The sequence below is a fragment of the Aedes aegypti genome, chromosome 3 (genome assembly GCF_002204515.2).
Source record: "Aedes aegypti strain LVP_AGWG chromosome 3, AaegL5.0 Primary Assembly, whole genome shotgun sequence".
Classification (NCBI taxonomy): Eukaryota; Metazoa; Arthropoda; class Insecta; order Diptera; family Culicidae; genus Aedes; species Aedes aegypti.
In genome coordinates this window covers 11,205,979-11,220,251 of record NC_035109.1, presented here as the reverse complement: position 1 = coordinate 11,220,251, position 14,273 = coordinate 11,205,979, and the positions used below count along the sequence as shown (strand labels likewise).

The following is a 14,273-nucleotide window of genomic DNA, read 5'->3' as shown; positions in this document are numbered from 1 at the left end:
GTAAATAATTTCAGAAGTGCTGTACATCAGCAAAATGATGTATTGCTGAATTGGTTTCAGCAAATGAAATTGCTGGAAGACTGATCAAAAATTTGGTGTGCAGCAACAGTTTCATCAAGACTCAAGACCTGAATGGTTGTTCTTCTTCGTCTTCGAAAATAGCCCCTATCTGTTTTGCTGGTCTGCTCGATAGGTAGACTGAAGGCAACTCCTGTCCTCAAGTCATCCTTCAACCCAGAGCTTCCTATCTCCCAAAGATTGGAATTCATTGCGGTGCAAATCAAAATCAACGACCTTAACATTGGTATTGTAGTTCTTTACAATCCGGTAGTTTCGAACCCGAATTTCGCCCGTGAATATGAAAAGCTGTTATTCGATCTGCAAGATTTCGCCTTCGACCGAATATTTGTACTAGGTGATTTCAACATCAACGTTCGTTCTTCCCAACCAACGACTAACTACCTTGCTTTAACTCGAATACACGATGCTTTCAATCTCTCAATCTTACCAACCCCTCCCACGCGAATTGCTGATCGAAGTTCAACGACAATCGATCTCATGATAACGGACTGCCCCCAATCGATCCTTTCAGCCAAGACATGTACTAACAGTATTTCGGATCACGAAATTATCTACCTTATCTCGGACATAAGGATACAAAGAGCAGTGACCCAAAGGATCAACATAAAAGATTTTCGGAATGTGGATGTGGTTGCCTTGCAAGCGGATTTCCAGAGCCGTGACTTTCATCAAGTTTTGGGAGAGACTAACATCAACGTCAAAGCTGAACGCCTAACAGCAGAGCTACGGAATCTCATGCAGCGTCATGTACCCGAGCGGTCAATACAAGTGAAGGACAAGCGTACACCTTGGATAACATTCGAAATCGAGAGGGCCATATCTGTTAGGGACTTAGCACATGCTCTGTATAAGCGGAACCCTAACCGAAGCAGAAGTAATGATGAATGGAAGGACTACACGCGGAAACGCAACAAGGTGGTCTCGCTGATGTTGGCAGCTAAAAGGCGTTATGGAGAGAAGCAATTCGGGCGGGACCTTCCTGCGAAAAAACTTTGGAATAATCTCAGAAGAGAAGGCATCCATAATAGCAACAAAAATTTCTGCTGCGATCACATCGATGGCGAGGAGCTCAATACATTCTTCTGCGATGGACACCGGCAATTGAGGGTCGCTGCTCCTAACGATGCTCGTAATTCCAACACAGAACCACCTCATCGCACTGCTGCTGATCGTGGTGAAAGATTCACCTTCCGTCCAACATCTGTCGTGGAAGTGGCTAGGAAAATCTCTGAAATCCGGACAAACGCTGAAGGCACTGACGGAATACCCATTTCGTTCATCAAAATGTTGTCTCCTTTCATCTTTCCTCTGCTGGTGCATGTCTACAATGCAGCAGTTGATGCAAAAGTCTTTCCGGATATTTGGAAGAAAGCACTAGTCACGCCCATTCCAAAACTGGCGAACCCTGTGCAGCCCAAGGACTTCAGGCCTATTAGTGTTCTTCCAGCACTTAGCAAAGTGCTTGAGAAGATTCTGCTAGACCAAATAGTCGAACACGTCAACGACACTCAAGCTGGCCCTGCGCTCCTTGCCGCTAATCAGTCCGGTTACAGGAAAGGGTACAGCACCACTACGGCTCTAACCAAGATCACACACGACATAGTTAACAACTTGGACGACGGCCGCTGTACGGTTATGGTGCTGGTCGATTTCTCCTTGGCTTTCAACTGTGTCGACCACCGGAAACTTGAAGGAAAGCTCTATGACGAATTCCATTTTTCGAACATGGCATGCAACTTGATCTCATCGTTCCTTGGCTCTCGGTCTCAAGCTGTAAAACTGGGTGACCATTTGTCATCTCAACTACCAGTCCCCGAAGGCACACCCCAAGGCTCATGTTTAAGCGCGTTGCTATTTAGCCTTTACATTAACAGCCTCCCTCTGGGACTTCAATGCAGCTACCAACTTTACGCGGACGATCTCCAGATCTATGTTTCAGGCCCGATTCAGCAAGTCGATAGGATTATCTCTATCATCAACGAGGATCTGAAGCACATCGAACGTTGGGCCGGAGAGAATAAGCTGTTTCCGAACCCAAAAAAGACGCAAGCGATAATTTTTGCCAAAGAGAATTCGACAGTCGTACCTACCACGGGGATTGTTTTCTGTGGCGCGGAGATTGCTATTCTGGACACAGTGACTAACCTTGGACTTCGAATGGATAGGTGCCTCAAATGGACGCCTCAAGTGAACGATATCACGTCTAAGGTCTTCTGCACACTCCGTACCTTCAAACGTTTTGCACCAGTTTTGTCACTACACACAAAGCAGAAGCTGGTGCAATCTGTGATCTTGCCGTTCTTCACTTACTGCGACGTGGTGTATTATCCTGGTTTGTCGGCAGCGCTGAAAGATCAGTTGGATCGATGCTTCAAAGCATCGGTTCGATTCGTACACAACATTAAGCGCAGAGAGTCTACGGCTGGGGTAATCAACACTATAATCGGACATGACCTAACAACGAACTACCATGAGAGGATTTGCTGCTTCATGCGACAGGGGTTTACTGGGAGTCTTCCTAGCTACCTTCAACAGCATCTTCGTCGTGGACGGCTTGAACGATCCCGAGCATTCGTTGTTCCACGGCATTCAACTTCCATGAGAAAGAGTGTACTTATAGCGGGAACCATCGTATGGAACCAACTTCCGCTGTCGGTGAAACAACAGCCATCCATTACCTCCTTCAGGGCAGCACTCAGAAATAGACAACCATAAAAAATATTGTAGCTTCCTCACGATCCTTTTTTTTATATATATTTAGTTTTCAATCCTTGTTATTTTTTCCATTGAACACTTCCTTGTCCTAGAAATAAGGCTACCTTGTACCTAAAGGATTTCGTCGAACTAAATAAAATTACATTACATTACGGTTTGACAGTCCGATAGTTAGATTTGGTTTCACTCTTCGCGCAACTCTCCATTCATAGACTCTGTTAAGCCCTTCTCTAATGTGTATCCAGAAATCGTTATATTCTGGCCAATGCGGCAAATGCAGTGGATACACCATCGGAATGCACCACGAACATCTCACTCACACTACTCCAGAGCTCCCTTTCCACACGTTCCCTAACTTTGTCAACACGACATCCATCTGTCAAACGATTGCTCCTCGTCGTTCCCCTAAAAGTGTGTAAAGTTCAGCAAAGAAAGGCTAAAACTGCCAACACTCAAGTGAAAATCGAAGCTGTCTGCCGGAAAAATGGTTGAATCCAAATCGGAAAAACCGGAAGCCAACAAGGAAAACGCCGATCCATCCAAGGAGATGGAAATCGACGAGGAAGAGGAAGCCCCGTCAAAGGTTTTCACGATCGAAAGTGAGTATCGGGTTTCTTCTTGTTTTGTTCTTATTGACTGTTCGTGGTTGCATTTTGTTGTTTCCAGTTCTGAGGGTGATCAAGGATTTACAGCAGCAGCATGGTCTTCGTCACGGGGACTTCCAGCGTTATCGTGGCTATTGTTCCCGGCGAGTCAAGCGTCTGCGGAAGACGTTGAATTTGCCGCAAGGAGATAAGCGACACTACAAGAAAAGGGACGTAACGTTGGCTAACTTGGAGAAGGAGAATTCGGATGAGCGGTTCATTCATATTCCGCTGATGTTGGCCGAAAGGGCCTGGGCTTATGCTATGCAGTTACGCCAGGAGTCTAATACGGAACCGAGGAAAAGGTTTCATCTGGTGGGAAAGCTAAGGAAGGCGACGGTTTATGCTTTGCAGCTGCAGGAGTTGTGTAATTCGGAGTATTGCGATGCCCGGACTAAGTTGGAAGCGGAGGCGTATTCGGCTTGGATTCACGGATCGTTGCATTTTGAGCTTTCGCTGTGGAAGAGTGCTGCGGAGAATCTGAAGAAGGCGCAGGTCATTTATGAGAATTTGGCGCAGGCTCTTCCGGAGGAAGAACAGGTCGTTTACAAGGCAAAGGTGGACGAATTAACTCCGAGTCTGCGTTACTGCGCTTACAATGTTGGGGAGAATGCATCGATGAATGATTTGCTGGAGATGCGGGGACAGGGAATGCTGGACAATTTGAGCACGCTGGTCGCTCAAACTAGAACTGAGAGCATGGAGGCGTTCCAAACCACGGAATGGCGTGGCAGGAAAGTCACTGTTCGTCCGGAAAAGGTACGTTTGTTCTTGTTGAGCATTCAGGATTTGGAGAAGAGCATTGAAAAGGCGAAGGATTATCCGGCCAAGATTGAACTGCTGGAGAATGTTTTGTTGGACTGTAAGGATGCAATTTCGGCTATTAAGGATGAAATCAAACAGGATCCCAAGCTGAGATCGAGCGGCGAATCAGGAACGATGACTGCTACTCAGTACTTGTTGACGTATTTGTCGTACACCAGATTGAAGTTGACCCTGGAGAGGAACCTGTTCATGGTGGCTCAAGGAAAGCTAAGCCTGGATGACCCAAACGCTCCGGAAAAGGTCCAAATCGAAGGCAAGAAGACAAAGCCACAGGATTTGTCACGTTTGTACGAAATCATTTTGCAGAATGTGACGGAAATGCAGCAGCTAACTGGCATGGAAACGGATGCCGCCTTTCAATCCGAGGTTGAAACGATGGCCCTCACCTTCAAATCATTCCGCTGTTACTATATTGCCATCACTTTGGTAGCTTTGAAACGATGGCGCGAAGCTGTGGCCATGTACGAACGGTCCACCAAGTACGCAACGGAAGCAATCGCCTCTAAAGCCATTAGCAAGGATTTCGATTTACGCAACGACCTAAAACAACTGATTCAGACCATCGAAGGGTGCAAATTCTCCGCACATGCAAACAGCGTTCTAGAAGAAGATACCACCGAGGAATCGGTTCTTTACGGCAAGGCTACCAAAACGTCTAAACCCCTCTTCGAGCGACTCTCCACGTACAAAGAGGACGCTTCGCTCAACTCCCGCAATCCGAATGTGTTCAAGCTGACGCCGGAGATGCAACCGATTCCCGCCAAGCCGCTGTTCTTCGATCTGGCGTTGAACTTTGTCGAGTTCCCGTCGCTGGAGGACAAGGTGGAACAGAAGGGCGGCGCCAAACAGGCTGCGGGCATGTCCGGTTTCGTCAAGGGACTGTTCGGTTGGGGCGGAAGCGCTGGAAAGTAAGATGCTGTTTTTTTATTGTGTCGGTGGAATGACCAGTTATTATTTTTGTTTGCTTTTCCGAAATTGATTGATTATTAATATATGTCAACGTCTGTAATGAATATGACCAATAAAGTATAGCGCATTTGTTGTACCGGAGCGTGGGATTTTTAGTCAAAGAAAGTAATTCCCAAAGAGTGTGATGCGCAAGCTAATTCTGCGAATCGAGAGGGACGATCCGATATCGAATATCCTATAAAGTTTATCTACCAAAAATCATCATAAAAGCTAAGTTTCAATTAGGATACATCGAGATGAATCCACCCTCCAACAATTAATATCTCTGAATATTTTTAGCTATTCAATATGTATTGAACTGAATGTCCACGTAAAACTTTAGGAAAAGTTTATATTTTTTATATTGCGTTAGAAATGATGTACCGTCAATGTACCAGTACTCGCTCATGTTCCAGTAGCCCGCTCACAAGTTTAAAAAGTATTTGAGTACCGTCAAACGGGGTGACTTGCAACACATTGTAATTTACAACTAAATTTCGCTATAAAGGCCGGTTTGCTACTGACAAGAAAAGGAATCGCCTATCTCGATGCGTGGAAAATTTCTCCCAAGAAATGGTCAAGAAAATCACTTTTTTCTGATCGCAATACACAGTTGAGAAGAAATGTCACTTCAAAGGGGGCTCTCTGTAGGAAATTTCTTGACCCTTTCAGTCAAGGAATTTCTTTACTTTTCTTGAGCGAAACAGCATACTTAGCTTAAAACACAAATTGCTAAAGAAAATTGGTTTTAAATCGGTGCTTCAATACGTGTGACTCACAATTCTAGTAGGGGCCACAATTGAAGTTGTTATTATAAATATGTTTATACAATAAACATAATTATTTTAAATGTCTTGAAAACTGATACTTGATGGAGGTTCAAAATAATGACCTGAAAACATGAGATAGATTTAATTTACAAAAGTAATACTCTTTATGTTGTTTATGTTACGAAATTGTAGCAACAACTTTTAAATAAAAATCATTTTTATATATATGTACCATCAGTGTACCAGTATCCGCTCATGCCCCTATTTCCGCTCACGAGTGTAAAAATTGATTTTTCGTGTTTAAAACCAACATCTTTGTACGGATATATTCTAGCAATACTAAAATCTTTCAAATGAAGTCGTCTGACATTATTATCATTTGATAAAATAATTCTTTATATTGAAAACGTAAGACCTCGTGAGCGGTTATTGGGCCACTAGGAATTTGTGTGTGTTCCAATAACCGCTCATGCTAAAAAATAAACAAAATTTAAAAAAAAAATGTCGATTTTATTATACAGCCTTCTTTCATACAGTAGTATCTATGGTTTGAATATAAAAAAAATATCAGGATAAATAACGAAATTCGAAATAAAGCATTTTTCAGTAAGTTCGTCACGAAACCTGTTTACCGTGAGCGGAAATAGGAACACTTAGTTGCAGTAACGAATGTAATTAATTTTTTTTTATGAAAGATTTTCAAATTCTTTTTATTTTGCCACTGATTATCTATACTTGGAGCTACATTGTGACATAAAAATAGTATTGATCGACACAATAGTTATTTTATAATAAATATTTGAACACGCAACTTCCCTTAAGGGGGCAGGATCCGTCATTGATTTCGGAATTTTCGAAAGCAGTTTTTTCGTTCAAAATCAAGAAAATTTACAGGAAAATGTGTTCACTGTATTCTGTTCCCCTACCGAAACACAGTGAACACATTTTCATCGAATAATCTTTAGTTTTGAACAGAAAAACTGCAATTCAAGTTTCGATGATGACGATGATTACGATGACGGAGCGTTGATCGTTAAATGAGCGGAATCTGGTGCACTGATGGTACTTATGCGGGGTGACTTGCAACACTTTATTTCTAAGCAATTTAGAGTTTTATAAAAGTTAAAAAGTTTTGTGTTAGGTCTACTTTATAATAAAGAGAGTAATAGTTCAACAATTAATTACAAACACTCGTTAAAAATATTGTTCAGTTAAGATATTGGACCTTGATGATTTAACGCCTCTTTTTCCCATACAAAATTAGCTCAATTATTTTCTTACAAAAAGGTAATGCTCTTGTACTGGTTCGAATGCTTTAAATACATGAACAACAATACTTAACAAGTGTGAATAAAAAAAATTTTCAACATTTTGTTGGAAAAAACTAAATTACAAGGACATTTAAAAAATTTCATCTCTTTGGTGACTTGATATGACAATATAATTCGATTCAATCTTCTAGCATCCAATTCTGTAGGCGGGGCCATTCAAAGTTCTACAAGAAATTTGAATTTTTAGATGACGTTTCGATCATGGTTTTGATTGATTTGAGTTGTAAAGTGTTGCAAGTTTGACGGAAAATTCACAAAAGATGGTACATGCTCTATATACTACAAAACATATTTAATATTTGCATAGGAGCTTTCTGAAACTTCATTATTTGAAAAAAGTTCTGCTCATGTTGACGCTGAACAATTTTATTGATCTTTGCAGGGTGTCCTCCCATCCGGGAAAAGCAGAAAAAAAAAGAATTCCAAAAGACCGGGCAAAATATGTTCTTCATACGAAGAGATGAGCCAGCTTCGGACTGAAAATCTCTGATATCTGTCTATGTATTTAAGACACAAGAATTTCGTTAGGTTTCAACTCAAACTTCGCATTATGACTAACTCTTGGTGAGATTCTAGAGAGATCGGTTTCGAAAATCTTATTATTATTATTATTATCTGAGGGATTCCAAGCAACAGCACCAAAATTTGGTAAATTTTTTAATTCATTTTTTTCTATTGAGCTGAAACTTTGCACAGTTTTCCAGTTCCATCTAAATCGTCATTTTCCGATATCAAATCTTCAAGTTGAGTCACGACTAACTTTTCAAAAGGGTGTATGTGAAAATGGTTCAAAAATATTCAAAAAGCTGCACAGCAAAAACGGTTCGTTCGATTGTTAGACAACTAAAGAAATAAAGTTAGACAACTAAATAAAGATTCCAAAAAAAAATACAAACAGTAAAAAAAAAAATTTTTTGCATTAAAAAACATAATTTTTGACACAAAAACTCAAATATCTCAACCCTATCGGAATACCAACGTAATTTTTTGAGGGAAAACGGTCCATTATATTAGCTATCTACCATAAAAATTTGGTGATGGTAAACCAATAAACAAAAAAGTTATGACATTTCAAACATGTCACAATTTTCACATTTAGTAGAAAAAAAAATTTTTTTTCGGTGTAAATTATTACGGGAACCGCAGTTTGTTGCTGATTTTATTGTTAAGGGCCTTGCGTGAATTAAACAAGTCGTTTTCATGTATTCATTAGTATTATGTATATTATATGTATAAATATTATGTATATGTATAAATATTATATGTATATGTATATGTAAATTAAAATGAATTAACAGATTACACGAAAATAAATTTTTTTTTACCAGGATATTTTTTTTTAGAGTATGATCGATGAGTATCTAAATGTTATATATAAACCACAGACAAACAGACGTAACACTTAGAACAAATGGCGATCAAAATCATAGTCGCGAGAACATGTACGCCCAATGCTAAAATCGCAGTGATTGGCCGATGGGCCAACAGGTGGCAGTAGTGTGTAAACGTCAAACACGAACAAAAACGATGCGAGCGCTGCGGGTGGTGGATTGGCCACCTACCATATATTTGAATCGACCGTTAAAAATGTGGTCGATGGACATCGATGAGAGTGTGACGTCTGTTTGTCTGTGTATAAACTTTAAAAGTTTTGGATTTGGGTATGCGTTATGAGATCATGAAAATATTTTATTAATACTTATTTATTTATTTATTGTTATTCAATTTTTTTACAATATCGAACACTTTTGCATCATTATCAGTACAGTTCGAGTATAGTTTTGCTTTAATTTTATTTTCTGACAATGGAATGAAACAGTGAAATTTTTGGGTTCCTTGGATCGTTTTCGCGTTATTATATTGCTCGCTGAGCTCTGATGCCGTTAATTCGTACTCTTCAGTAGTAGTAAAACAAAATGATAATTTTGTTAAATCTTCTTCTTTTCTGCGATTCGCCTAATCAAATAGTTCTTTTGCAGTTTTAATTGGATGCTCACGTTCTTTGGCTAAACTTGCTCTTGTGGCCATGCGCTTTATGGTTCCTCCAATAGCATCACAAGGACCTTTGCCATGTGACGTAGCAAAGAAATGCCATTCTGCATCAATTCCGTACTTTGATTTAAATTGACATAGGCTCGAAAAATTCTTACGGTTTTTGTACTGCGATGCTGCTCCATCAGACATGAAATATATCTTTCTGATTTCTTTATCCTTATCAACGCGTAAAAAGTTAATCATTTTGGCAATGAACAAATTTACAGATACTGAGTCGTGTCTTAAATCTTCGGAAATTACAATAAAACTAAAATGTTCAATTTGCGTACTTCCATTGAAATAAATAACGAATGGATGAATTGTAGCTTGTTGTACGTTCCAGTGATGGGACTGCACTTCATCTTGCAATACAAAGCTATAGTTTTCAGAAAAATCACAAATGACTAAAAATTCACCATCTTGTAATGTATTTTTCGTATTTTTTAAAAAGCGGGATTGCTCTGTTTTAATAAAGTCGTGAGGAATTAAACTTTCTAATTTCAAGCAAAAAAATGACACAAACTCATCTACAGGTTTTACAATAGTTTCTAGGTCACACCTATCCGTGGTCACCCATTGCTCAAATGATAACTGATCAATATAATTTTCTTCAAACTCAGCGAATAAAGTATTTTCCAATGATGAAGAATCTGGGCAATCCGAACAAGATCGTAGATAGCAATTTGATGTTGTATTTTCACACAAAAGACTACCAGTTAACATTTTAATATCCTTTGATAAATTGATTCTTTTCAAACTATGTAAGATTTGGTTAATATTTTCGTGTGTTGTGCACACACAAACATTATGTGTTCCTGAATTGGATAGAAGCTTGCATTGCCTTGGACGAAGGCTTCCAAATGAGGAAAAACCTACCTTAATATTTTCGTTAATTTCCTTGAAGCGTGTTTACGCTTCTTTCAAAGTAGTCATCATTAATCGTTTTTGGATTGCTTGACGCTTTCCATCTTTTTTATAGATACATAATCTTTTTGGCCAGGCATAGCTCTACTTACTTCATCGTCTTCAAAATATTTAATTATTTTTTCTTTTGTCTCATCTGTTAATGAAGTACTCGACCTAGCATTTTTGATTGCAAGACAGTTATTTTTGAATTGTTTTGCCTCTTTTGCTGTATTTCTATTGGTTTTGAACTCATCAATGGCGTCTTGAATAGACCACGAACTTGGCAGCATCGACAAAATCAATAATTTTTCTTTCCTTGTCGTGGCTAGATTCGAGAACCTTTCCTTCATATTCATAATTACCTCATCGTAGTCTGTATTTTCCACATCCTCAGGTCCTAATTTGAAGAGGTTTCTTCGTACAGCTTCGTTGATTTCACGGTATTTTTTCTCGGGATAATTGACGTAACCCATCTTCGTCCATTTAATCGGAGTCACTTTTATTCCAGCTATCCCTTCGTTGAAGCGTTCGATGTTGACCTTCTGGATGCACTCATCTTCTGATTGATTTGTTGAAACAGATGTCGCTGATGGTACCGTGGCAAGACTATCTGCACTTGGTACTTCTGGTAACTCCTCAGTTGTTGTCGGTGCATCTAGTAATTCCTCAGTTGTTGTTGTTTTCGATCTTCCTGCAACCTGATCCACCGATGATGTACAGATTGCCCGTTTGTCAACGTTTAAACGGCAGGACGTACAAATGCGTAAATTTGTATTCAATGTAGACATTGGAGCATAACCAGCCGCTTTCAGTTTATCAATGGTGCTTTCGGTGAGATTTCGTAGCTCTTTCGAACACTTTTTTTCTGCAAACGGCCTGCAACAGTTGAGAAAGCGACTACTCATGTTGCTCGTTAGATTTTAATAAACAAAATCACTTTTAAGTTTTTACTGACTAGTTTGGTGTCGTTTGCTTGACTGAAGAAAAATTTTACAATTAAATCTTTTATAACCATAGTGGTAGTATATTTTTAGCTTTTTCGTGAGTATGTTCATGGTATGTACCTATCATGTTTTTGATGTTGTTGAAGTTACTCGCTTTCTCCCAAATATGATTAACAAAGTCTATTCTCTACCAAGGCGGGTCTATACCCAGGTGTAATCAGATTTTAACTTTGTGGAGAAAACCAGCGCCGAGAAAACCGACCTGCTTTACGTATACTAGATCACCTGGGTATAGACCCGCCTTGTTCTCTACGAGGTAAACTTTTTGCAGGTAAACTAGTCGTATACCTGTATAGAAATTTTTTTTTGTAGCTTTTGTCTTCAATATTAGATTTCTTATAAGTTTCTTTTATCAAAAGGTTTCAACACTATTGAGAGAATTTTTCTTCAGTTACGTACAATAAAAAATATGACACTATCAAGACTTTAGATCACAACACTGGATCGCGTCTAACTTTCTAATAGATGCTATAATAGTTATGAATAATTAAATAAAATATCATGAAAACAACTTGTTAACCTCATGTGGTACCCTTAACAAAAAATTCAGCAACAAACTGCGGTCCTAAAAAAAATTAACAATAAAAAAAAAATTTTTTTCACTATGTGTCAAATTTGTGAAATATTTGAAATGTCATAACTTTTTTGTTTATTGGCTTACCATCACCAAGTTTTTATGGTAGATAGCTAATATAATGGACCGTTTTCCCTCAAAAAATTACGTTGGTATTCCGATAGGGTTTTGAGATATTTGAGTTTTTGTGACAAAAATGATGTTTTTTAATGCAAAAAAAATTTTTTTTTACTGTGTGTATTTTTTTTTGAATCTTTATTTAGTTGTCTAACTTTGTTTCTTTAGTTGTCTAACAATCGAACGAACCGTTTTTGCTGTGCAGCTTTTTGAATATTTTTGAACCATTTTCACATACACCCTTTTGAAAAGTTAGTCGTGACTCAACTTGAAGATTTGATATCGGAAAATGACGATTTAGATGGAACTGAAAAACTGTGCAAAGTTTCAGATATTTTTGAAATGGTCGATCAGAATCGACTTGCATGCCTCCGTGGAATCCCTCATCTTTATTAAGGAGATTTTCACCCCTATGGCTGGTTCATCTCCGTAAAATCTTGGTGATAGTCAACTTGTTACCTGAGAGCTCTTTGAAAAATCAGTCAAACACCTTGAATTAGTAAATTGTTAAAAAGAAATTTTATTGAATTCTGTAAATATCGTGTCTGACCTAGCTTATTTCCAACAGGTAGAAAATTTAGCTGAAAAGATTCTAAGTGATGCTTAGTTTTGATTACTAGCATGACTAGCCTTTAATCTTTTAAGGCTCCTGCCGAGATGTTGTGTGGATTTCAGTAGAATTATAGCGAATTTTTCCAGCCATTTTCCGCGAATTTTTGTGAGATACTTGTTGAATAAATGACGAGATTTTTGACGGATGAGTAAATGAAAGATTTTTGTTAAGTTCTGGGTGAGATCTATGACAAATTCTTCGATGAATTCCTGGAATGATGCTTCTTTGGATTTTTGTCAAATTTTCTGACAAGCTTCATAGGAGTACAATCAGATTTTTTTTTTTTTTTTTGACAAAATATTGTTTGTAAGTTCTTTCCTCGATTCGATAAAGCATGAGTTCCATCATATCAAGAATTTCTCCAGGGACCAAACATGGGCCATGATTTGTAAGGCTAAAGCGTAGTTTTGACCCCTCGATTGAAAGTATTATTGGAGGATTATTTTCAGCATGCCTAATATTTTTTTTCAATGGATCCGATAGTTGTGAGCAGTTTAAAACAAACAATTTAAGTATCTAAAAAAAATGGAGATTTGGTTCAATTGCAAATTGAAAATACCATCAGTGCACGATTTCTATTTTATCTTTGAACACTCACAGAAAGTTTAAAATGACTGTAATACGTTTATTATTTAAGCAGATTAGTGCCTTTGAAACCGTGAGTAGGGGCATTGTGCCAGCCATGTTTGGATTCTGACATGTACCACCTTAACCCTAGGATTCCCTAGAACCTAGAGCATGTCGAGTGTATGCAACGCAGCATGCCATCGACAATCGAAGCAACCCTTGAAATTTGAATTTTTAATTTGAATTCTTAGTTTTGAATTATAATACCAACTAATAAAGACGTATTTTAATGGTAGTCAAGTTTATCTTGTCAAGTCTGGTAATCCTTTATAAGAGAGATTCGCGGAAGCTGACAATCCTGTCAAAGTGCGAGCCAATCGAGCAGCGAGAGCTGTCAAAGTGTGAGCCAAACGAACATGCGTTATGTTTGTTTTGCACTTTTCTTGAGGAGTAATGTAATCCACTTTAAATTATTTCGGTAAAAGTAATTTTGCATGAAGCAAAAAATAAAATATTTTTCTTTTTTTTAATTTTTGTCAATGCGATTTTTAGTTGTTGATTGTTTCGGCTGTTCATTAGTTTGGATATGTAGCTCAAAGATCAATAACGAAACAAAATACACTTTTTAGCAATGAGGAAGTCATGTCCGTGTTAAAATATTATTCTCGATGCCGAGCAAAATCAGCACTGCTGGTCTGTTGCCAAATCATTCCATTTTACTTCCGCTTATCTCTCTATAAAGGATCACTAGTCTGGTAATCCTTTATAAGATAATTATAAAGGATCACTAGTGGAAACATTGTTGAAACACCCATAATTTGAATCATTCATAAAATTTAATATCTAAGAAGGGTAAAAAATAAAAAGATTCGAATAATTACTGAGCCAAATTTTAGATTGAAACTAAATTGAAAATAGGCTTAGTATGTTCTAACTTCGGGTTGGTAAGAATATTCAACGGGCAAAATATGAGAAGAATCTTCGAACCCTCCGAGGGCCGCACGAAATGAGGTCGCGGACCGTACGTTGGGCAGCCCTGACCTAGAGTAACAACTGGTAAGATAAAGAATGATGAAAGAATTAGTATAAAAATCTATGGAAGAATTCCAAAGTAGTATCTGCAGAAATTACTGGAGTTCTCAAG

General features: G+C 38.3%; 1 protein-coding gene across 1 annotated transcript; it reads left to right on the top strand.

Annotated features, from left to right (window-relative positions):
* Window positions 1–3,157: 3,157 nt before the first annotated feature.
* Window positions 3,158–5,315, top strand: LOC5572847 (signal recognition particle subunit SRP68). Its single transcript, XM_001660554.2, has 2 exons — window positions 3,158–3,395; window positions 3,463–5,315. The coding sequence occupies exons 1-2, from the start codon at window positions 3,281–3,283 to the stop codon at window positions 5,175–5,177; spliced, it is 1,830 nt and encodes a 609-aa protein (XP_001660604.1). The 5' UTR covers window positions 3,158–3,280; the 3' UTR covers window positions 5,178–5,315.
* The last annotated feature ends 8,958 nt before the right edge of the window (window positions 5,316–14,273 follow it).

Coding starts and splice junctions, on each gene's coding strand:
- LOC5572847 (XM_001660554.2), top strand. CDS start 3,281: ATGGTTGAATCCAAATCGGAAAAACCGGAAGCCAACAAGGAAAACGCC. Junction 3,396..3,462: donor AAAGGTTTTCACGATCGAAA/GTGAGTATCGGG, acceptor TGTTGTTTCCAG/TTCTGAGGGTGATCAAGGAT.